Below are 24,089 nucleotides of genomic sequence, written 5' to 3' on the forward strand. Positions count from 1 at the left end.
GCCGTAGAAATACTCTTCATTTGCATCTGGGCTTTTGTTTAAGACATACTTTTTTGTTTGTTTGGTTTGGTTTCATTGCTGCTGTTTTCTGAGACAAGGTTTCTCTGTGTAGCAACGGTGAAGACTGTCCTAGAACTCAGCCTGTAGATTAGGCTGGGCTTGATCTCTTCACCAATTGAACAATCTCTCCAGAATATTTTTTATCTGTTTTAATTTATAGGTTTATTTTTTTTAATCTTACTTGAACTTTTATTGAATACTGCTTCCTACTCTGGTTTCTGCACACTGAGAACAATTCCAGAAAGGGCTCGGGTTGTGCCTGTTAGGAGACAGCTTTCCTAGGGTTCATGAAGCTCTGGGCCCTCTCTTCAGTACTCCTTAAACTAGGTGTGGTCTCACACATGGAGAATCTCAACATTTGGGAGGTGGAATCTGAAAGGTCAGGAGCTCAAAGCCAGCCTCTGCTACCTAGCAAGTCTCAGAGTAACTCGGGTGTAGCTCATGGTAGAGCACTTGCCTTACAGGGATGAGACCTGGGTTCAATCCCCACCACTGCATAAAAGAATGAAAAGGAAGGAGAGGAGCCAGAGAAATAAGCCTGTTAATGACAGGTGTCATTCAAGTTAAAATTCGCATGTATGGTTAGAGGAAAAAAGGGTTTGAGGAACCTTGCCTCTCTGGAACTCATTCTGTTTGCTCTTTTTTGAGACTGGGTCTCATTCTGTAGTCCAGGCTAGCCTCAGATTCATTATGCAGCCCAGGTTAGCACTGATGAGGCATTTCTGTCTCATATTCTCAAGTGCTAGGCTTACAGGCATGAGCCACCATGCCTGGCTTTATATTCTTTATTTAATTTTAATTGTTTTTAAGATCTTACTGCGTAGCTCGGATTAGCTAAAACTCATGGCAGTCCATACTCCCTAATCTCCCAAGGGCTGGTATTGTAACCTGCTCCACCTACTAGGTCTCTCTAGGTTCTCTTTTAGATTCTTATTCTCTAGTTAAATTCTTACACGGAGGAAATTACGTAACAAGATGATTTCTTTTTTGTAATTGGGGAATAATTTATTATAAAGCTATACCATCTTTTAAAATATTTAAAAAGATTATATACATAACTGAAAGAAAGGTAATTTGATATATTAGTATAGTAGAATTATCCCTGCAGATATTATTATTATTATTATTATTATTATTATTATTATGTTTTTTGAGGCAAGGTTTCTCTGTAGCTTTGGTGCCTGTCCTGGAACTAGCTCTTGTAGACCAGACTGGCCTCAAACTCACAGAGATCCGCCTGCCTCTGCGCTCCGAGTGCTGAGATTAAAGGTGTGCGCCACCACTGCCCAGCTCCCTGCAGATTTTATAATCCTTTCTGAAAACTATAATTTAAATTATTTAGGAAGCTACCATGAAACAATGAATGAATATCTGTCCTGTAAATGCTAGTGTATGAAAGTCACTTTACTTGGGTGGGTTTCATTTGTTGCTTTGAGTTTACATACATAGTTAGAGACAAACAGTGGTGGAAGATTCAGCCAGATTATCTGTTATGCCCTCATCATGAGCCATGCCTCCCCCAGCCCCCCAGAGACCACCAGGAGTCTGAATTTGTATGCAAAAGCAAAGAGCCTTTATTGCAAGCTTGACTTTGGGATTTCCTTTCACAGTGGTTAAAACAGAGAGAGCATTGAACTCAGCTATGTAGGGATTTTTAGGAATAAAGAATGGAGGGGAGGGGAATTGCAAATTCAGAATGGGGTTGAACTCCTGATTGGGCAGGGTGGGGTAACAGAAGTCTTGTCAAACAGGGACTGGTACTGGCGTTGCCGCAAGGAAATTGGCAACCCATGTACAAGTTAGGTAAGCTGTCCTTAATGTTCTGCAGCATCCAGTGCTTGTTTATCTCAATTCTGATTGGTCCCCTGCAGGGTACAGTCTGTGTTTCTTCCTGGTGATTGTGAGAGTGAGGCCTAGTCCCACCCTCTTAGTCTGTAGCTTAGTCTGAGCCTGCCATGGCTGCACTCATGTTAAGTTAGGCCTCTTCATTATCTAGTCGGGTTCCCTAGCCAGAGTAGCATCTCTACCTTCTCTGAGTCCATGGTAGTGCAATTGTTCTCAGCCATCCTTAACACATTTCCTCATGTTGTGCTGACTCCCAACCATAAAATTACTTTCGTTGCTGCTTCATAACTGTAGTTTTGCTACTGTTATGAACCACAAGGTAACTACCTGTTTTCTGATGGTCTCAGGTGACCCCCGTGAAAGGGTCCTTTGACCCCCAAAGGGTTAAGAACCACCACTGTGGTGGGACATTCGGATGATGATAAACACTCAGGTCTTTGAGGAAAGGAAGAAGTTTTGTTACTGTGTTTTCAGAGTACTAGTCTAATGATGAGGAAGAACAAGGGTGCTATGAAGGTAAGAGGAGACTTTATGTGGAGCGGGGCTTTTTCCCCAAGCATTCGCTAGATTAGGTTGGCCTGTGAGCGTGCCTGTGAGGGAGATTCCTTGCTGGGTTAGTGGAGGTGGGAAGACTCATCCTCAGTGTGGCTGGCTTCATTTCATGGACTGGACCCTGAGCTGAATTAAAGGGAAGAGCACACTGAATGATAACACGAATGAATGAATTCATTTCTCTCTATTGTATTCTTTTAAAGATTTATTTTTATTTATGGTATGCCATACATGTACAAGGTGCTCTTAGAGGTCAGAAGAAGAGGGGACCAGATCCCCTGGAACTGGAGTTAGAGACAGTCGTGAGCAGTACAGTACACGTGCTAGGAATAACTCAGGTCATCTGCCAGAGCAGAAAGCCCTCTTCCTCCCTGAGCCATCTCTACAGCTACTCCACTGCTGACTCTGGATGGAGTTTCCTTAGCTGCTCTGTGGGCCTGCCACCTTGGTTTTCCCAAGATGATGCTCTGGAATCTGGAATTGTGAACCAAATAAACCTTTTCTCCCTACGTTAGTTTCGTCAAGTATTTTTTTTTTCCTTCTTCTTAAAAGTTTATTTTATGTGCGTTGGTGTGAAGGTGTCAGATCCTCAGGAACTGGAGTTACAGACAGTTGTGCGCTGCCATGTGGATACTTGGAATTGAACCCAGGTCCTCTGGAAGAGCAGCCAGGGCTCTTAACTCCTAAGCCATCTCTCCAGTCCCTTTCTCAAGTGTTTTATCAGCAAAAGGAAGTGAAACTAAGACATGCCTTATGTAGAACTGCCTTCAGTCAAGACATTGATTATCGACTATGCACTTTCATACTTAAATACATATGTACAGTCTGGGCATGGTGGTGCATGCCTTTTAACCCCAACTTTCAAGGGGCAGAGGCAGACAGATCCCTGTGGATTTGAGGCCAGCCTGGTCTACATGGCAAGTTCCAGGATATTTAGAGCTACACAACAAGCAAGACCCCATCTCGAAAAACAAAACAACATAAAGTGTGTCTGTGTGTGTGTGTGTGTGTGTGAAGATATACCAAGCATATGTGAATTCTTAGGTTTAATCCCCAGTATCACCACATACACATACACACACACACACACACACAAAGAAAATGTAAGATCCAATCTCAGATCTCAAGAATAAAAAAGTCCCGTGGTGTTTAGACTTTATTTTATTTATTCAAGACAGAGTCTTAAATATTCAGTACATGACTTTGAACCCCAATCTTCTGCCTTCCAGAATTGGTCTGCTGGGATTACTAGGGTGGCACCATGCATGGCAGAAACGTAGTCTCCCCAACATCAGCGTTAGTAAGAAGAGCTTGATGTGTGTGTCTGAACCCAGCCTGGCCTTTCCTCCTGGGGCCAAGTGTAAATGCGTAGAGGGCTGACACTGCCTTTAACACTAGCACTTGGGAGGCAGAAACAGGTGGATCTCTGTGAGTTCAAGACCAGCCTGGTTAACAGAGCGAGTTCCAGGACAGGCACCAGAACTACAGAGAAACCTTGTCTCGAAAAACCAAAAAATAAAAAAGAATGGAACTGGGAGCTGCTGTGTAAGTAATGGTCTCCCTGTCTTACGTCGACAGCCACCATTTCACAACCCCTAAACAGTCCCAGTGACATCAGGGTTCAGCAGCCTCCAGCAGTGACTACCTTGGTTCCATCCTTGGACTGAAATGTCCTACCTGTTCGCACTCCTCTTCTTTGTAGCAATCTCCTTGAATAAACCACCAGCATGTAATAATCCATGTCTAGGTGGGTCCCGTTGACATACACCTCTAATCTGAGCACTTTGGATACAGAAGCTGGGAGTAGAAGAAGCCTAGCTTTGGCTACATAAGTTGTTTTTCTGGGGGACTGAGGAGATGACTCAGTATGGTAAGGTGCTTGCTATGTCAGCATGAGACCACCCTGAATTCTATCTCTGGGATCCATGAGTTAAAAGGGGGTGGGGTTGCAGGCAGCTGTATGTGAGGAAGTGAGCCCAGTCAGGGGTTTCCCAGTGTTGTGCTGGCTCAGCAACCAGGCAGCGCAGCTAAATGGTGCGCTCCAGGTTCATTGAGAGACATTGTCTTAAAAAATAAGATGGGGGGGGGGCTGGAGAGATGGCTCAGTGCTTAAGAGCACTGACTGCTCTTCCAGAGGTCCTGAGTTCAAATCCCAGCAACCACATGGTAGCTCACAACCATCTATAATGAGATCTGGTGCCCTCTTCTGGCCTACAGGCAGGATAAATAAATAAATAAATCTTAAAAAAAAATTCAGGCAGTTGTTTAAAAAAAATATAGAGAAATACACCCAGTATTAATCTCCAGCCTCCACAGATACATGTAGGTAAACATGTGCTCATGTGTGCACACACATGCATATACTACATACTAAATAAATAAAATTTTAAAAAATATATTTTGTCAAAGTGTTTGTGGCAGACAAACAGGTATCTGTACTGTTAGTTGTTATTTATTTATTTTTTTTTAATTTCCATCGGTGTTTTGCCTGCATATGCGTCTGTGTGAGGGTGTTGGAAGCCCTGAAACTGTATTTGCAGACATGTATGAGCTGCCGTGTGAGTGCTGGGAATTGAACCTGGGTCCTCTGGAAGAGGAGTCAGTGCTCTTAACTGCTGAGTCATCTCTGCAGTCCCAGTTGTTAAATATTTTGACTCCCACCCTTGTATATGAACCTAAAACTTCAAAGACATTTCTATAGATGCAAAAGACATCTACAAGGAAATTCAGAGCATCAAAATAGGGGGAAAAAAGTAAAAATTCAAAAAGTTTATCAGTAAGAATTTATACATTTTTTAAAATTTATTTGTTTTTGAGGTAGAGGCTCCTTTAAGCCTAGGCTAGACTTGAATTCTCTATGTAGCCGAGAAGAAGCAGGAGGATGCAGAGTTCCAGGCCAGCCTGGGCTACCTACAAGAGTGAGATCTTTTCTAAGCAGGTGAATAAGATTAGAAGTGAAATTAAGAAGTTGCTTTCATGTAGAGTAACTGAAATTCATCTACTACTCCAATGAACAAGGAAGAGGCTGTATTTTAAATTCAAGGCCTCCGTTCCACCCTGTGCTGCTGCAGTGGGTGGTTCATCTGTACGTACTAAGAGTATAGCTCCCAGACAGCACCCAGGTTGAACTGATGTTTCCCTTAAATGCTTTTCCTTTCTTCAGTCAATGAATGGATTGGATATAGAAGAGGATGTTTTTTTTATAAAAAAAAAAAAAAGGTCATTTTTGTTACTGTCTGACAGCAGATTTTTCTGTGTGATTAAAAAGGGGTCAAAAGGGGTGTTCGGGCTCACATTGTGTTTGGCTGGTGAAGCAGTAGCAGCACCCCTTTGGGAGTTTGTAGGAAATGTGAAATCTAGGCCATCCCTTGTAATATAAAGTTTAATGAGAATTCCCCGGGTGATTCCTAGGACATTAAAGCTGGAGAGGCCCAGACTTTCCCAAGCCTGCGGTAGTCATGGCTCCCATCCGATCCGTGGACAAGGAAGGCTGACTGCTGAAAGTTTCCTTATTTGTTATTACTGGGTGTGTGAGTGAGTGCGGACCTGTGTGTGCCCTCGAGGACCTGTGGAGGTCGGAGGACAACTTTCAGGAGTTGTTGGTTCTTTCCGTCCATCGTGAGCTCTGGGGATGTAACTCCTTATCAGGCCGTCGGGATTATGTAGGAAGAGCCTTTACCCATTTTTCTGGCTAGTTTTATGTCAACTTGAGACAAGGTAGAGTCACCTGAAAGGAGGGAACCTAAGCTGAGGAAATGCCTCCATAAGAGCCAGCTGCAGGGCATTTTTTAAATTAGCGTTTGATGCGGGGTGGGGCAGCTCGTTGTGGGTGATGCCATTATGGCGGTCCCAGATTCTATAAGAAAGCAGCCTGAGGGGCTGGAGAGATGGCTCAGTGGTTAAGAGCACTGACTGCTCTTCCAGAGGACCTTGATTCAATTCCCAGTAACAACATGGCATCTAAGAACTGTCTGTAACTGCAGTTCTAGGGGACCTGACATCCTCACACAGACATACATGCAGGCAAAACACCAATGCCTGTAAAATAAAAAAATAAAAGAAAGCAAGCAAGCAGGCTGAACAAGCCCTGAGGAGCCGCCAGTAAACAGCACTCCACGGTGGCCTCTACTTCAGCTCCTGCCTCTGGTTCCTGCCCTGTTTGAGTTCCTGTCCTAACTTCCTTGACGATGGGTTGTCCTGTGGAAGTGTGAGCCAAATAACCCACCCCCTTGCTTTTTGTTCATGGTGTTTCAGCACAACAATAGAAACCCTAACTGAGATATTCACGGAGCCAAATCACCAGCTCTGTGTTTGTACATTTTTGAGACGTGTTTTCTTGTAGAGCTTCTTCATTCTTGCTGGCCTTGGACTCACTATGGGGTAGAGTCTGGATTTCAATTCCCTGAACTTCCTGCTTCCGCCTCCCCAAGGTGCTGCCAGTCTAGGCCAGAAACACCGGTGCCGACTTAGGGTGACTTTATCTGGGTATCTCTTTGTCTGCTGAGCTCAGGGCCTTGTAGGTGATAGACAGCAGGGAAATGCTCTCCCAGGGAGCTATGTGGCCAGTTTTTGTCATTTTAAAATTTAGTTTAGGGCAGAGTTTCTCGAGTTGCTTTTGAAGTCACTATGTACCCTAGGTTGGTCTTGAGCTCGCGACTCTGTGGTCTCGATCTTCTGAATACCTAGGATGACAGGTGTGCAATACCAGGCTGTGTCCCTTATACTGTGCTTCCCCTTCCAAATGTACTTACTGGCTAGCTGCTGTATGTTTGTCAATAACGGCACTGAAAATGAGTCGCTCTGACTCCGAAGGCACTCACAGCTCAGCAGGCTATAGATCCAAGTGGATCATTACATCTTTATTAAATGTTAGCAAGGCAGACAAAATTGTATGGGGAGAGAGCTGGAAATGGGCGGCCAAGAGACTCCTCTTTGGAGTTGGGGAAGTTTAGCTGATAAGGCATAAAGTGGACTGGGTGAGCCGAGGGGTTTCCTATGATCACGAGAGCCCACTTAACAGCTCCTGAGACATTTATGTTTGTGCTTCCAATCTTTGCTCAGTGTTTGGCACACAGTAAGTGCCTAATAAGTGCTGAATCAATAGATGTGCTGTCACAGCTCAGACATCTATTCTCTGGCACTGGAGATGATGAAGACTTCATTTCTTTTTCAGAGGAAATAGGATCTCTTAATGGAGAGATGAGAAGGTCGGCAGAAAGCTGTTTGTGCACATTGCTAAATTGAAACTCTGAGTGGGAATGAAAAATTGATTTACATGAATTTTCATCCCTGTAGCAACTCAATTTATTCTGTACCGGAGAACTTTCAGTATTTGGCTTCAAAACCAAGCTGTTCTTCCTTGTTCTGAATTCTTGGCCTGCTGTGATACTAGCGTTTACTGTCTTTCACAGCATACCCTCATTAGGTCATGGAAATTCACAGCTAGATCAAACTAGTGTATGGAAAATTTGAAGCCTTCTCCTGTGGATTTAGCTTTTGTGGCTTTGGAAACTACTGTGGAATGTGGACTTTTAGGTTATCTGTTTCAAAAGCAATGCTAAAGAACAGATGACATGCTTATTGAACGTTTACTGTTCGTATTGCGTGCCTCATGCGAATGCACACAAGAGGACACCAAACCACATAGTAGCTTTATATAGTTCCACTTACTTTTGTTTTTCTTTTGGTTTTTTGAGACATGATCGTTCTATGCAGCCCAGGCTTTCCTAGAACTCAATGTGTAGACCAGGCTGGATTGGAACTCAAAGAGATCAACATGCCTCTTCCTCCTGAGTGCTGAGCCTAAAGGCATGCACCATGTGACTGGCTCAACTTACATTTTGTCTTTCAAGCTTCCACCTTAGAGAGAGCTTAAGGGAGGGCTGGAGAAGTGGCTCAGAGTCAAGATCACTGACTGCTCTTCCAGAGGTCCTGAGTTCAATTCCCAGCAACCACATGGTGGCTCACAACCACCTGTAATGAGATCTGGTGCCCTCTTCTGGTAAACAGACAGAATACTGAGTATATAATAAATAAATCTTTAAAAAAGAAAAAAGAAAAAGAAAGAGCTTAAGGGAATATGGCAAGATGGGATCAGGGGTTATAGGCATTTCCTGCCAAACCTGGCAACCTGATTTTAATCCCCGAGACCCACAGAAGAACCCATTTCTGCAAGTACTCTGATTTCCACACTCCCATTCCAGCTTGGACATGTAGCGGTTCCTTGACCAGGAGTGAGGTCCTGGGCACCCCTTTCTCCACATTATCCCCCACACTTCATGTCTCTGCTTCCCTGTGGCTATACGTGTTGAGGCACTTCATAATTCTCTACTGGATCGAGGTAAAGATTTTTTTTTTCTGCCATTCTGACTTTTGTATCTTTAATGCCAAGGTTGGTAATTTTGTTGTCTTTGTTTTGTTTGTTTGAGACACGGTTTCTCTGTGTAGCCCTGGGTATTCAAGAACTCACTCTGTAGATGAGTCTGGCCTCAAACTCAGAGATCTGCCTGCTGCTGCCTCCCTAATGTTAGGCTTAAAGGTTAGGCCACTACCACCCGGCATGGTATTTACTAAATAAGCTAAACACAATACCCTAACAAAATTTCCTGTGGAAATTAAATAAATCCCAATTCACTTGTCAGTGGAAATGGCAATCATTCAATTGAAGTTTTTGGATTTTAGAATCACTCACAGGACTACTATGTGTGGAGGTTTTGGAATTCTGAAGATTTTACCCATGAACATTGTGCAGAAATTGTCTCCAATTCTTCCAAAGAAAGAGCCAAAGATGTGTGTTCTCTTGTCCTCCACCTCTTTATACATTTATTCTACTCTATCTAACTATCGCTATATTTTAATCTATCATCTATCTATCTATCTAACTATCTCTATAATTTTTTTGAGACAAGGTTTCTCTGTAACTTTGGAGCCTGTCCTGGAACTAGCTCTTTAGACCAGGCTGGCCTCGAACTCACAGAGATCCGCCTGCCTCTGTCTCCCGATACACTACCACCTCCCGATTGCATCTCTATAGTTTTAAGAAAGGATCTCATGTAGGCCAGGTTGGTTTTAAACCCCTGGCTCTGCCTCCCAGAAGCATAAGCCACCACTCTGGGCTGATATTTACTTAGTGGTACCTTCTCAGAGTTGACTTCCCTTATCACACTACTTAAGTTCTGTAATCAATTTATTTTTTATCTGGACCATCATGGAATATAGTAGCTTTGTTGTTGGATCTGATTTTGTGAAATACAGGGTAATACATGTCAGGATGGCATCAAATAGCTTTGTAGCTGAGGATGACTTTGAACTTCTGACTTTTTGCTTCCAGCTAGGAGTACTGGGATTACTATCACTTGAGGGTGTTCTCCCACCCACCCCCCAAACAGGATTTCTCTGTTGTTTTGGAAGTCCTGGAACTCACTTTGTAGACCAGGCTGGCCTCGAACTCACGAAGATCTGCCTGACACTGGGAGTAAACAAAACCCACCCTCGGGCTCACTGAGGCGTGCACCACCACTGCCTGGCTTAGATTTCTTTTAGTATTTCGACGATCATCTTCCCACCTCATTAGAACATAAAATCAATGAAGCTAAGAATTGTTGACTCTTTTTGTATACATATCCCCAGCATCACCAACTGTGTTTGGCTCATTGAGTTATAAAGAAATTAAAATGAGAAAGATCAAGGTATCTAAATTTTTAATTTATTTTATTTTGTTTTTTCGAGACAGGGTTTCTCTGTGAAGTCCTGGCTGTCCTGGAATTTGCTCTGTAGACCAGACTAGACTGGCTTCAAACTCACAGGGATCTGCCTGCCTCTGCCTCCTGCACGCTGGGATTATTATTTAAAAGTCAGATTCTCCAAACTTCCGCAGTAACAAAGGCTCACACAGGATTTTACCTGTGCACCTGAAACAGCAACCCTCCCCCCCCCCCACCTTTTTTTTTTCCCTTTTTGGAGACACGTCTCACTGTGAAGCCCTGCCTGGGTCTGAATTCACTAGGTTGTCTAAGCTGGTCTCAAACTCTCATAGCTTTGTCTGTGTCTGCCTTTGTCTGAGTTCGGGGATTAAAGACATGAGCCACCACATCAAACTGAGTAATAAATTACCAGGTACTTGGGAGTGTGTGCCTCCACTTTCTGTTCGACTTCGACGTGGTTGTTGTGATATGGCCTCATTTGTATCCGCACTTCTGCAGGAATTGCAGTAGGACCAACTCCTCTGGGGTCCACGCGTGGCCTCGGGGTCACTATTGTCCGTCTGCCACTCAGCTACTTCTGGAGTAGTGGCCCATCGAAGGTCCGTGACTGAGATGTAAGGACCTTAGTTCCGGTCTTTCCGAGAGAGGTGGGATGGAAAAGAGAACCACACTCTAGGGCTGAGAGAAGCCAGGTGTGGGCGGAGGTGAGGTGCGGGGCTGACGGGGGAAGAGCGAGCTTAGCCTTTCAGGCCTCAGGCCGCGCGGCCGCCCCCGGAGGTGGCAGGGGACCAGCGGCAGGCAGGGCTGAAGGGCGGCCCCTAGTGGGGAGCGCGACCGCGGAGGTCAAAGGGCCGGTGCGAGCTCCGGGGAGCCCGCCACCCACCTCGGCCCCTCCCCTCGGCGGCGAGCCCGGGGGCGGGTTTTGTTTACTCCCTACACGCACCGCGGCCCGGCCAATCCGCGGAGAGCGTCGCCACGCGTCAGGATCCCGGACGACCAATCGGAGCGCACCGTGCTGCTCCGCCGCCAAAGCGAGCGCGGGGGAAGCGGCGCCGCGGCCGTGTCGCTGAGGGCGGACGGCGTCGGGCGCGCTGGGCTGTGCGGCCGTCGCTGCCTGGCACGCGGGGCGAGCCTTGACCCTTCCTGCCATCCGCAGGCTGCAGACGCGCGCGGGAGCGTTGCGAAGGCCGCGGCTGCGCGGGTGGAAGCTCGCTCGCTCTGACCCTGAGGAGCGGTAGCTCCCGAAGACGCGTCCCGGACGTGGGCAGAGGGCTGTGCGCGCCGCCCGCCTCTCTGCACCGAGCGGCCGGTAAGGTCCGGGAAAGGGCGCGGGCCTGCACGCCGGGGCCTTTGGACCGGGCGCGGTCCCTGCCTGGCGGCCCTCCCTGTCTCGTCGGGGGACTTCTTGTCGCGGGGCTCGCTGCTTGTCCCCAGGGTTTCTGGGCAGCCCGGCTAAGCAACCCTCCCCTCCTCCCCCCCCCCCCCCCCCCCAATGCCTGATGAGGCTCGGAAGCCTGCAGGCTCTCCCTCCTCCGGGATCAGGAAGGGCAAGGGCTGCCTGGATTTTCACTCAGGTCGCTGACTTTTCCTCCCGGCTTCGTGAACCACAAGCCTCTCGTTTCTGCCGGGCTCTTCTCAGAGTTCCAAAGCTCTACGTACCGGGAGACCCCCAGGCTCCCCAAAGTAACTTTTGCTTTCAAAAAGAGGTTCCATTCTGGATCCGAGGTCTCGGAGGAGTTCGATAGGACCCATGGTTGCTGTGCACAGGGCAGTGGGAAAGTGTCCGTGGGCTCCCGCCGAGAGATGGCACGGTGACGTGCGTGGACACTCGCCCGTGTTCCCGTGCTTTGTGTGGGCTCGGTGTATTCATCTGTGGACCAGATCTGCCTCTGCGAGGAGAGGAGAGGGTGGCGCGATCGCGAAAGGGTCTGATCTCGGGGATGCACTTGGAACAAAGCTCCCCTGTATGAAACGCGTAACCACCTCGATGCCGGGCGGGACCCTGGACCCCATGTTGTTTTTCCCTTTCCATTTGAAATTGTTACCGGCCTTGTATAGCCTGCTTGTAGCTCGGTGGGACAGTGTTTGCTGAGCATTCCTAAAGCCCTGGGTTCGATTTCCAACGCTGCAGCAACAAAAATTTTACAGCTAGAAACAGTTAACAGGTTCGTGCTTTTTCCTGTGGTAGTTGCTGAACGTTCCTTCGAGTCTTCATATGCTTCTGTCTTTCCTCATTCTATCTCCAGGGGCTCCGACTCCCTAGCCCACGTACCTGCTTTCCTCTGCAGACTCGGCTGCCGACTTTCATTTGACTTATACATTTTTTTCTGGGTCACTTGTGTTTTGTTCCCTTAATGGTTTGAAATCATCTTAACCAGGACATACGGTTTAACTTACTTGTCTTTTTTCAGTATGGCAGAATTCAAAGTTGTACAAAGTGTCTACATAATCTGTTTTGCATTTTGCTCTTTCCGTTTCACCGGTTAACGTCAGCGATTTAGGTGAAGCTTTACACCACTTACTGTCCCATTACTAGAATTGGTGTGTTCGCATCAGGAGATAACTTCAGCGGCCAGACCCCAGGTTCTGTCACGCTTGTGTCCTGGCTCTGGACGGGCTTAGTTTTAGAACATCTTGTGCCTGGAACTAGCTTAGTGTTATGGCAGACATGGTGTCTGTAGCACGGTGCTGGCATGCGGTTGCAGTTTCAGGAATGCAGCGCTTACATTTGTTAAGAAAGGCCCGAGATTATTAAATGCCCCAGTTACCTTAATTACATGCCGTTTACTTAAGAAAGGAAGTTGAGTTTTAATTATTCCTATTAATATTTTGTGATTGTAGTTCCCTCCTCTCCATCCTTGTGAATGTGTAGTCCTTGGCATATGCAAGTTTTATCCATGCAGCCAAAATTAACTGAGCTTTCAGTACAGTTTGAGGGCTGGGCCATAGCTCAGTGGTAGGGTAATTACCTAAATCCTATTTGGATGCCCAGCACTAGGAAAATAAGAGTAATAACAAAACCCCACCTTTATATAGGATGCACATTCTTTTTTTTTCTTTTGTTTTGTGTTTTGAGACAGGGTTTCTCTATATAAGAGTCTTAGCAATCCTGGAACTAGTTCTTGTAGACCATGCTGGCCTTGAACTCACAGAGGTCCACCTGCCTCTGCCTCCTGAGTGCTGAGATTAAAGATGTGTGCTACCACTGCCCCACTAGGATGTACATTCTTTTCACGATATTTTAGACTCATTGCAGTATGTGTCATAATGGATCATAAAGACTGGGAGTTTGTAAGAATTTTAAAGCCGATTAAATGTAAATTGGGGCTGGCAAGATAGTTCAGTGGGTAAAGGTGCTTGACACCAAGATTGCTGACCGTAGCTCTTTCTCTGGGACCCACAGGGTGCATGGAGTTTCAGGATAACTCCTGAAAGTTATCCTCTAACTTTTCTACACCTGTGCTCTCCTCAAAAAAAAAAAAAAAAAAAAAAGAGAGAGAGAGAGAGAGAGAGAGGTAGAAAATTTAAATATACTTTACTCCTTTTCATTTTAACCTGTAATACAGGACTCTAAAGATCCATAAATTATTTAAATAAAGGCTAATGAACCCTTAGAAGTGGTTTGCAAAATAATTTGTATTTATGCATTTTTGAGAGGTCATTCACAGTTTCGTAGTTTCAGAGACAAAGTTACTTGAATAACTTTTTGTGTGTGTGTTTGAGGCAGGTTCTTGCTAAGCATTCCAGGCTGGTCTTAAACTGACTTTGCAGCCCACGTTTGCAGTAATCCTCATGCATTAGCTCCACTCTCCCCCCTCCCCCCCCAGTTGCTAGGATTACAGGCTTGGCTTGTACCACCACACCTAACCCAATTTTTATTGGTTATTTCTTTTATTGAGCTGGTAATTGTATTTTCATAGTATGTTTTCATTTCAGATATTTCAAGTTACATACAATTAATTGTCCTCTTATTTCTTCTCTCCTAGTCTGCTAGTTTTGTTGTGTGGCTCAGGCTGGTCATTTATCTACTAGGTAGCTCAGGCTGGACTTAAATTTACAGGAATCTTCTTGCCTCAGCCTGCAGAATACTTTGATTACATGAGCATGTCAGCTCACCTGGCGGTTCTTTTCTTCTTTAGGCAAACCAACCTTCCTTCCTTTCCCTTCCTTCCTTCCTTCCTTCCTTCCTTCCTTCCTTCCTTCCTTCCTTCCTTCCTTCCTTCCTCCCTCCTCCCCTCTTTCCCTTCCCCTCCCTCCCTCCCTTCCTCCGTCCACCCCTCCCTCCCTCCCTCCCTCCTTTCCTTTCCTTTCCTTTCCTTTCCTTTCCTTTCCTTTCCTTTCCTTTCCTTTCCTTTCCTTTCCTTTCCTTTCCTTTCCTTTCTTCCTCCCTCCCTCCCTCCCTCCCTCCCTCCCTCCCTCCCTTCCCCCTCCCCAGCCCTCTCCTTCCCCCCCCCCTCCCTCCCTCCCTTCTTTTTTTCTAAGACAGGGTCTCACTATAGTTCTGGATGTCCTGGAACTCACTAAAGAGTTTTTTTTTCCTCTGTCCTTTTGAAGCTCTTCACAGGACTAGTGACTTATTTGTGGATTATACTGTTCTCTCTGTTTTAATGTGTATGTGCACATGTGAATGCCATTGTCTGAACAAGCCCATATGTGGAGGTGAGAGCTCAAGCCACTTTTCTAGTGCTCTCCACCCTGTCTATCTGAGTCAGTCTCTTACAGAAATATGAGCTCGCTGATTGGCTAGTCTGGCTGGCTTGCTAGCAGGTATCCACCTCTTTTTCCTCCCCTTCTCCCCCAGTGCTAGTAGATGTGAGCCACTATTCCTGGCTTTACACTGACTTTAAACCAGTAGGTTTGTTTCATTGATAGTCACATGCTGCTAATTTATAATCATATAAATCGAACTCTTACTTTCAACAGAACCTCACACTGTAGCATAGGCTGACCTAGAACTTACTATGTAGCTCCAGCTGATCTAAACTTGAATTAGTCCGCTTGCCTTAGTCTTATGAGTGCTAGCATTACAGGCCTAAGTCATTGTGGCTGGGGCAAAAATTAAAATTTTGATTTCTTATATTAATTAAGGAGAAAAGTCCTGGAGCTGGCATTCCTTGTTTTAAATCCTGACTATACAATAAGCCTCAGTTTCTTCACCTGTAAAATGGGATTAATGTTAGCACTGATCTTGTAGTATTTACAGTCTACATTAAGAAAGGGAGAGGGGCTTTTACAAGACAGCTGTAACCACCCAAGCCAGCACTTCTCAATAGAGAACCACAAATTGTTTTCTTTGTGCTTTTACCTAAGTCTTGATGGCGGTTTTGAGATAGGGTCTTGCTCTTCTTTTCAAGCTCACTGTTTTTTTTTGGCTGAAATCACAGGCACATTCCACCATGCCTGGTTCTGCCAGTTTTTCTTTTTAAATTTGGTGACTTAGTGTGTAGTTATGTGCATGCTTGTGTATAGGCACCTGCAGTGATCAGAAGAGGGCATCAGATCCTCACAGCTGGAGTTGTGAGCCACCCTACCAGACTTAATTGTATTATTACTGTCCCTCCCCCCAAAATAGGGTTTCTCTATGTAACAGCCCTGTCTATCTTGGAAATTCACTTTCCAAACCAGGCTGGCCTCGAACTCACAGTGATCTGCCTGCCTCTGCCTCCTGAGTTCTGGGATTAAAGGTGTACACCACCACCGCCCGGCTACTTGTATTATTTTTTTAAAAATTGTGCCTATGTGAGTGTGTCTGTGTGTGGGTGTGTCCACTTGAGTACAGCTGTCCAAGACAGCCAGAGGTGTCAGGTTCCTGGAGCTGGAGTTCTAGGTGGTTATGAGCTGTTCTGCATGAGTGTCAGGATTTGAGCTTGGGTCCTCTGCAGGAGTAATAAATGCTCCTAACTGCTGAGCTGTCTCTCAATCCCAAACAGGTTTCTTTGTAACAAAATATTTAAGGCTTATTTTTTTCTTGCTGCATTTCAGGTTTGACTTACTAGAAATTAAATCAGTGTAAGCCAGAAGTAAAGAGGAATATTCTGAAAGGATATTTTTGAAACCTAAAAACTACTGAAAAAGAATGCTGGCGAGATGGTTCAGGGAAAGTCTTTCCTGGGCCAGCTTAGACCTTCAGTCCCAGATCAGATCCCAGCTGAAGGGAAAAGGGGAACGGACCCCATAAAATTGTCCTCTAACTTCCACACAGGGTTGTGGCTTGTGTACCCGCTTCCCAAACAAATAAGATAAATTTTATAAATTTGAAAGCTATCGAAAAAAAGAAAAAGCCTAAATATATTTCAGAGGGAATATAAACATACAATAACAATTATAGTAGTCATCTGATATTAGTCTCAGTACTCACTAAAGATGCTATGGCTAATGTTGCTGTTGGGAATAGGGGTGTGGGTATACCTGGTTAATTAAATATGTAACCGTGAAAATAGTGTATTTAAAAATTGAGAGGTAGGTAATATATATCTCTACTATAAAAGTAGAAAATATTACACAAAAGATTATTTTTTCTCTCTTCACTTTAGGTTTGTATTGAAGTACGTACTCTGACAGACTGATGAACAGAGCCTTAGTAGACTGCCCAGGTGTGTATGTGTTTCTGTGTCTATACTTCTGTAAATACACACATATAGACATAAATTCACTGTACAGAGGAAGAGTTTGAAGCTTGTTTTAACTCGGATTGTTCTTGAGTGAAAACAAGGAATTATTATTCTCATTTATATAGAACATTTTCTAAGTTTTTTGACCTGTGTTCATGTGTATGTGCCCATGCAGGTGCAGGTGCATGTGTGTGCACACATGAATGTGGAGGTCAGAGGTGAATGTCAAGTGCTTTCCTCAGTCATTTTACTTTATTTCTTGAGACAGTCTCTCGTTGAACCTGGAGTTCACTGATTAGATTGGACTTACTTAATTCACCAAGCCCCAGGGATCTTCCTATCACTGCCATCCTGATGCTGGTACTATAGGCACATGCCACTGCACCTGACATTTCTGTATGGGTGCTGAGGATCTGAACACAGGCCCCATGTTTGCATGGTAAGCACTTTACCGATTGAGCCATCTCCCAGCCCTTCTTTCCTTCCTTCCTTCCTTCCTTTCTTCCTTCCTTCATTTTTTGACACAGAGTTTCTCTGTAGCCCTGGCTGTTCTGGAACTAGCTCTATAGACCAGGCTGGCCTTGAACTCAGAGATCTGCCTGCCACTGCCTCCCAAGTGGTAGAACTAAAGGCCTGCACCACCACTTTCCAGCCAGCCTTCATTTTTTGACTTTTATTACAGGAAGGATAGAATCCTTCTCAAAATATTCTCAAAAGGAGAATTTTTTGGCTTAACATCTAGTTACTAGGATTCCGACAGCAGCAAATATACATAGTAATGCTTTTTCTTCTTGTTCTGTTTTATGAGTAACCACTTGGATAAATTTAAAATTAATTTGTATCTGTTTTGAATAATCAATCTGTTTTTAGTGAAGTGTTTATGTCTCAAATTAGAAGCCTTCTTTCTCCTTTTCTTCATTTTTCTTTTTCTTCCTTTTTTCAGATAGGGTCTCACTGTGTAGCCCAAGCTGGCCTGGACCTTCCTATATAGAACAGGCTGGCCTCGAACTCACAGAGATCTGCCCGCCGCCTCTTCCTCCTGAGTGAGGAGTGAGTGAGTCATCATGCCCAGCACCAGTTTGTATTTTGTAATTCACACTGTCTTAGTTACTTTTCTTACTGGTGTGATGCAGTAGCTGACAAAAGCAACTTAAGACGGAAAGTTTATTTTTTATTTTTAAAAAGATTAATTTTAGGGGGCTGGAGAGATGGCTCAGAGGTTAAAAACTCTTAACTAGCTGCTCTTCCAGAGGTCCTGAGTTCAATTCCCAGCAACCACATGGTGACTCACAACCATCTGTAATGAGACCTGGTGCCCTCTTCTGGTGTGAAGACATACATGCAGGCAGGATATTGTATACATAATAAGTAAATCTTAAAAAAATTAATTTTATTCTTATGTGTGTGCATGTGTTTCTGCCATGTGTAGAGACCAGAAGAGAGTGTCAGACGTCCTGGAACTGGAGTTATAGGCAGTTGTGAGCCACCTCATGTGGGTGCTAGGTGCTTATTTTCTTCTGAAAGAGCAGCAAGCCATCTTAACCGCTGAGGCATTTTCCACCTCCGGAAGGGTTTACTTTAGCTTATATTTGAAGTACAGTCCATTGTGATGGAGAAGTCATGGCAGCAAGAGCTTGAAGCAGCTGGTCACATTGTAGCTGCAGTCATGAAGTAGAGAGGGATAACAGCTAGCAGTTCATAGCCTTTTTTTAATGCATTCTGGGACCCCAACCCAGGGGTGCTGCTAGTACTTATGGTGGGTAACCCTGTTAGCCTTATCTGTCTAGACAGTTCTTCATAGGCACATCCAGAGCCTTGTCTCTAGGATTCTATATCCTGTCAGTTAGACAGTATTAGCCATCATTTTTACAAATTGTGATTTTATTTGAGATGGGTAGCTCTCCAAGTAATCTTTAAAAGGATAGGAAATCGAAGTCAGGTGTGGTGGCGCACACCTTTGGTCTCAGCACTAGGAAGCAGAGGCAGGAGGATCTCTGAGTTTGAGCCAAACCTGGTCTACAGTGAGTTCCAGAACAGACAGAAAACTTAGTGCAAATGATAATATAATGTTAGCATCAGTAGAATATTATTTATAGCTTTGGATTTTTAAAAAGATTTAGTTACTTCTTATATAGACAATGTTCAGTCTGTACCCTGGAAAAGGGCACCAGATCTCAGTATAGATGGTTGTGAGCCACGAAGTGGTTGCTGGGGATTGAACTCAGGGCCTCCAGAAGAGCAGCCAGTGCTAATCTCTGACCTATCTCTCTGGCCCTTGTTTTTGTACTTTTCAAGACAGAATTTATTATGTCCTTGACTGACATGGAACTTGCAAGGTAGACCATTCTGGCTTTGAGCTCTCAGAGACCTCCCTCCACCCTACCTTCCGAGTGCTGGGATTAAAGATGTATACCATCATGCCTGACTCTTTTTTATTTTTAAATAATAATCCTTTATCCTAACTTTTGTATATCTTTTAGTCTATGGCCCAACCTCCATCCCCATTGCCTTTTTTTTTAAAAAAAAAAAAAAAGACAGGGTTTCCCTATGTAGCCCGAGGCTGTTCTCTAACACAGAGATCTTCCTGCCTCTGCCTCGCAATTAAAGGTGGGCTCCATTGCTGGCTGTCTTTTCATTCTCTTGACAATGTCTTTTGCAGTGTGAAAAATTTCTTTTTACATTTTCTGTTTATTTTGGGTATGGGTGTTTTATTTGCATCTGTGCATGTACATCATGTGTGTGCCTGGGGTTCACAGGCCACAGGAAGGTTTCAGGTTCCCTGAAACTGATGTTACAGATGGTTGGGAATTGCCATGTGGGTGTTGGGCATTGGGCACAGGTCCTCTGCTGAAGGACCTTGAATTCCTTTTCCACCTCCCAAGTGCTGCAATTATAGGCATTTGCTACTGTGCCTAGGAAGCATAATATTATTAAATATACTGTAGACTTTGAATTTCATTCACTTTTCCACTATTATATGTATATTCCACTATTATATATGTATATATTTTATATTATTAATTATTTTATTTTTTTCAAGGCAGGGTTTCTCTGTAGCTTTGGGAGTCTGTCCTGGAACTCACTTTGTAGCCTGACCTCTCATTTTTCTTACACATTTAAACTCAGTAAAATTTTGGAAAATAGTCTCCAAATGACTATTACCACAGCTAAGCTTCAGGGATGACTACATCAAAACTTCCTTGCAAAGTAGCAAAGCTCTGATGGTCTTTACAATAAGAATGAGTTCTATTGAGTGTAAGAGCCCAGGGAAGAAGGATTTGTCATCAGCATAAGAGTGGGTTCTATTGATGGAGGATGTAAAGTACACAGGACCCTTTCACAAAGATGGGTTTTATTCACTGAGACAAAACTCAGGATTAGGGTTTAAACAATGCTCAGGATTTGGGGGATTCAGGTGTGGACTGGCTCCTAATAGAATAACAAAGGATCAGCAGGCCACTCCAGCCTTCTGGGTGAACAGCCATCATTTCCTTCCCTTGAAGAAAATAGGCCTTTGTGCTTAACAATTCTGGCTTCACCAATTCTTGCTCTAAGCTGCACCTCCTACACTGACTGTCCTGAAACTCTCTTTGTAAATCAGGCTGGTCTCAAACACACAGAGATCTGCCTACCTCTGCCTCCCAAGTATTGGGATTAAAGGTATGCACCACCACTGCCCAGTTTATGATATACTTTTAAAAAGATTTTATTTACTTTATGTGTGTGAGTCTTTTGCCTGAATGTATGTATGTATATCATATTCATACCTGACTTCCAAGAATATCAGAAACGAGTGTTGGGTCCTCTGGAACTGGAGTTACAGATGATTGTTTGAACTTGGGTCCTCTGAAAGAGCAGAGGTTAACCACTTAACCACTGAGTGGTCTCTCCAGCTCCCATCTGCTTTTTTATGATTATATGTTATATGTATGTATGTATGTATGTATGTATGTGTATATATATATATATATATATATATATATATATATATATATATATATATGTAGTGGCTTAACTTTTTAGTGAGCTATGTAATTTGAAACAGTACTTCTTGTGTCCATGAGATGGCTCAGCAGGTAAAAGTGCTTACCACCAAGCCTGATGACCTGCGTTTTATCTTTATGACCCATGTGATGGAGGGAGAGAACTGACTCCTTGAAATTTCCTCTGACTTCTCCATATGTTAAAAAGAAAGTTTATAAATTAAAGCCTTTAGTACTTCCTGAATCATGTATGACTTAGAAATTTTAAGTGCTGTTCAAAGTCTCCCTTCTTGTTATAGTTGCCCAGGCTATATTTCCTTCTGGTTTCTTCCTTTTTCCTCTTGCATTATCTTCTGAAATTAGTACACCACCCACAAAACTGATGAATGCTTACATATACTTATATTATACTCATACCTTTTTTATTTTAGTGGTTCCTTGATCTTGATTTTTGCTTTGAAGTTTGAGTAGTTTGTATTTTTCAGAAGCACCTATTGTGGAAGGTCTCTTGTAGTCTAGGCTGGCCTTGAGCTTGATAAATAGTTGAGTTTGGTCTTGAGTTCCTGATTCTCCTGCTTCTATTGTCTGACTCTTGGAGTTGTTAGAAGATTTGTACTGAATGTCTATTGAAAGTCAACTTTTTTTTTTTTTTAAAGACCCAGTCTCATGCTATTCAGGCTAGCCTTAAGCTTAATTTATGGCTGAGAATAATAGCCTTGAACGTTTGATTTTCCTGTCTATTTCCTCATGTTGAGATTACAGTTGTGCACCACCACACTTGGCTTTGCAAGTCAACTATTTGAAAATATCTTTATATCCCCTGCATTAAAAAAGTTTTATCTTTACTTATGGATATGTATATATCTGTGTGTTTGTGTGACCCGTGTGTGCAGATGCCTGAGGAGGGCAGATGAGGGCATCGGATCTGGAACTGGAGATAGAGGCAGTTGTAAGCTACCTGATGTGGGTGCTAGCAGTCAAACTTGGGTGCTACAAATCAAACCCAGGTCCTCTTGCAAGAGCAGCAGATACTCTTAAATCATTGAGCCATCTCTCCGCCTCCCTACCTGCATTTTGAAAACTAATTTGAGCCAGGTGGTGATGCATGCCTTTAATCCCAGCACTCGGGAGCGGAGGCAGGCAGATCTCTGTGAGTTTGAAGCCAGTCTGGCCTACCAGACCTAGTTCCAGGACAGGCACCAAAGCTACAGAGAAACCATGTCTCGAAAAACCAAAAGAAAAAGAAAAAAAAAATACCCTGTTTTGATATTATCCTTCCTGAGTACCTTGAGGGTATCATTTTGTTTCTGGTGTTGTTGAGAGATCTTGTGCAGTGTAACCGTCATTCCTCTGTAGATAATTTGTTTCTCTACCTTTTCATCCAAGGTTCAGTCAACTGCCCCACACCAGGGACCAAACCCAGGGCTTTTCCCATGCTAGGCCATCACTTAACAGGTCAAAGACATGTATCACACTACCCAGCATATCTCAACTATTCTTAAGAGCATGGCTTAGCCTGGCTATGGTGATACATGGCTTTTGATTCTAGCACTCTGGAGGCAGAGGTAGGCTGATCTACAGAGTGAGTTCCAGGACAGTCAAGACTGTGTAGAAACCTTGTCCCCAAACCCCCCCAAAACACAAAATAAACAAGAACAGAAAACATAGTTTAGTGCTTTCAAGTACATTTATGCCATTGAACAGCTATCTCTGGAACTTCTTTTATCTTGCAACATTGAAATTCTATATCTGCTAAATAATAGTTCCCCATTTTATTTCCCCTAACGCCTCCAGCCACCATCTTATTTTATAAAGTCAGCTCTAGTTACCTCATGTATGTCATAAAGTGCTTATCTCTTAGTGTCTGGTTTATCTCACCAGTGATAATGTCTTTAGGCTTTATCAGTGTTACAGCATATATAAGAATTTCATTTCTTTTTGAAGCTCTCCTTTTTAATGCACTATGACATTTATATGTTCCACTTGATTATAAATTCATCCTTCAATAGATTCTTAGCTTTTTTTTCCTACATGTTAACTGTTGCGACTAATGCTACTGTGGACATGAACATGCAAATATAATTTTAAATCAGGACATGGTAACACATGTAATTGCAGTACTTGGAGGTCAGAGGCAGGTGGATCATCAAAGGATCAGGGTCAGTCTAGTCTATAGAGTGAGTTCCAGGCTACTGAGGACTACACTGTGAAACCCTGTCCCTGGAACAAAGACTTGTTTGTGACTTCACTTTTAGTTCTTTTGGGTATTACCAGATGTGTTATTATTACTGCATCACATGATTAAATTGGTGGGTATTTTGTTTTTGGAGTGTTGGGTGTTGTCTCTGGGGCTTCATTCATATTAGGTAAACACTGTACTACAGATCAACACTGCTGGCTTTAGTAGTTTTTAATTTTTGAGCAACCACCATACTGTTTTTCACCATAGCTGTATATATTCCCACCAGCAATGCACACAGCTCCTTGCAAATACTTGACATTTCCTGTCTGTGCACATGCTTGGAGGCATGCCAAGCTTTGTTTCTGTTGGGTGTGAGCTAGCATCTCATTGTGAATTTAGTTTGTATTTCTTTAGTGATTAGTGACAGTGATCATTTTTCATGTATTTTTTCCTTTTTTCTGTGTGTGTATATGTGTTCACTTTGGTTCTTTATTTTTTTATTTTAAATTTTTATTCATTTTACATACCAACACAGTTCAACATCCTTCCCCCCCACCATTTTCATGTTTTTATTGGATATATATATATATATATATATATATATCCTCCTGTTGAGTGCACTGTAAATTCCATTAGACAGTTGTTGGTTAGTGCCAAATGTAAGTACCACTGTTGACTCGAAAGAACTGTATTGAACTTCATTTGGAAAAGCAAAAAACCCAGGATAGCCAAAACAATCCTGGGCAATAAAAAAACTTCTGGAGACATCACAATCCCTGACTTCAAACTTGACTACAGAGCTACAGTACTGAAAACAGCCTGGTACTGGCATAAGAACAGACAGGAGGACCAATGGAACCGAATAGAAGACCTGGATATCAATCCACACATCTTCAAACACCTGATATTTGATAAAGAAGCAAAAAATATCAAGTGGAAAAAAAGAAAGCATATTTAACAAGTGGTGCTGGCATAATTGGATATCAACATGTAGAGAAATGAAAATAGACCCATATCCATCACCATGGACAAAACTCAAGTCTAAATGGATCAAAGACCTCAACATAAAGCCAGCCACACTGAACCATACAGAAGAGAAAGTGGGAAGTACACTTGAATGCCTTGGCACAGGGAACCACTTCCTAAATAGAAC

At 43.5% G+C, this 24,089-nt stretch overlaps 1 protein-coding gene across 18 annotated transcripts in view; it reads left to right on the top strand.

Moving 5' to 3' along the window:
• Positions 1-11,232: 11,232 nt before the first annotated feature.
• Tfdp2 (transcription factor Dp-2) overlaps positions 11,233-24,089 on the top strand; it is a 136,019-nt gene continuing 123,162 nt past the window's right edge. For 7 of the 18 annotated variants that reach the window (XM_085689566.2, XM_085689565.2, XM_085689568.2 and 4 more), the window contains exons 1-2: positions 11,244-11,469; positions 16,694-16,753. Coding sequence is in view for 1 of the 18 variants with exons in the window: in XM_085689560.2 (XP_085545686.1) it covers positions 16,726-16,753 (28 nt within the window). In the remaining 17 variants the exon portion in view is untranslated. Of the gene's footprint in view, positions 11,470-16,693; positions 16,754-24,089 lie in introns of all 18 variants that reach the window. The other 11 variants (XM_085689556.2, XM_085689561.2, XM_085689564.2 and 8 more) reach the window with 10 other exon arrangements.

This window comes from Myodes glareolus, chromosome 4 (assembly GCF_982192425.1).
Source record: "Myodes glareolus chromosome 4, mMyoGla1.1, whole genome shotgun sequence".
Classification (NCBI taxonomy): domain Eukaryota; kingdom Metazoa; phylum Chordata; class Mammalia; order Rodentia; family Cricetidae; genus Myodes; species Myodes glareolus.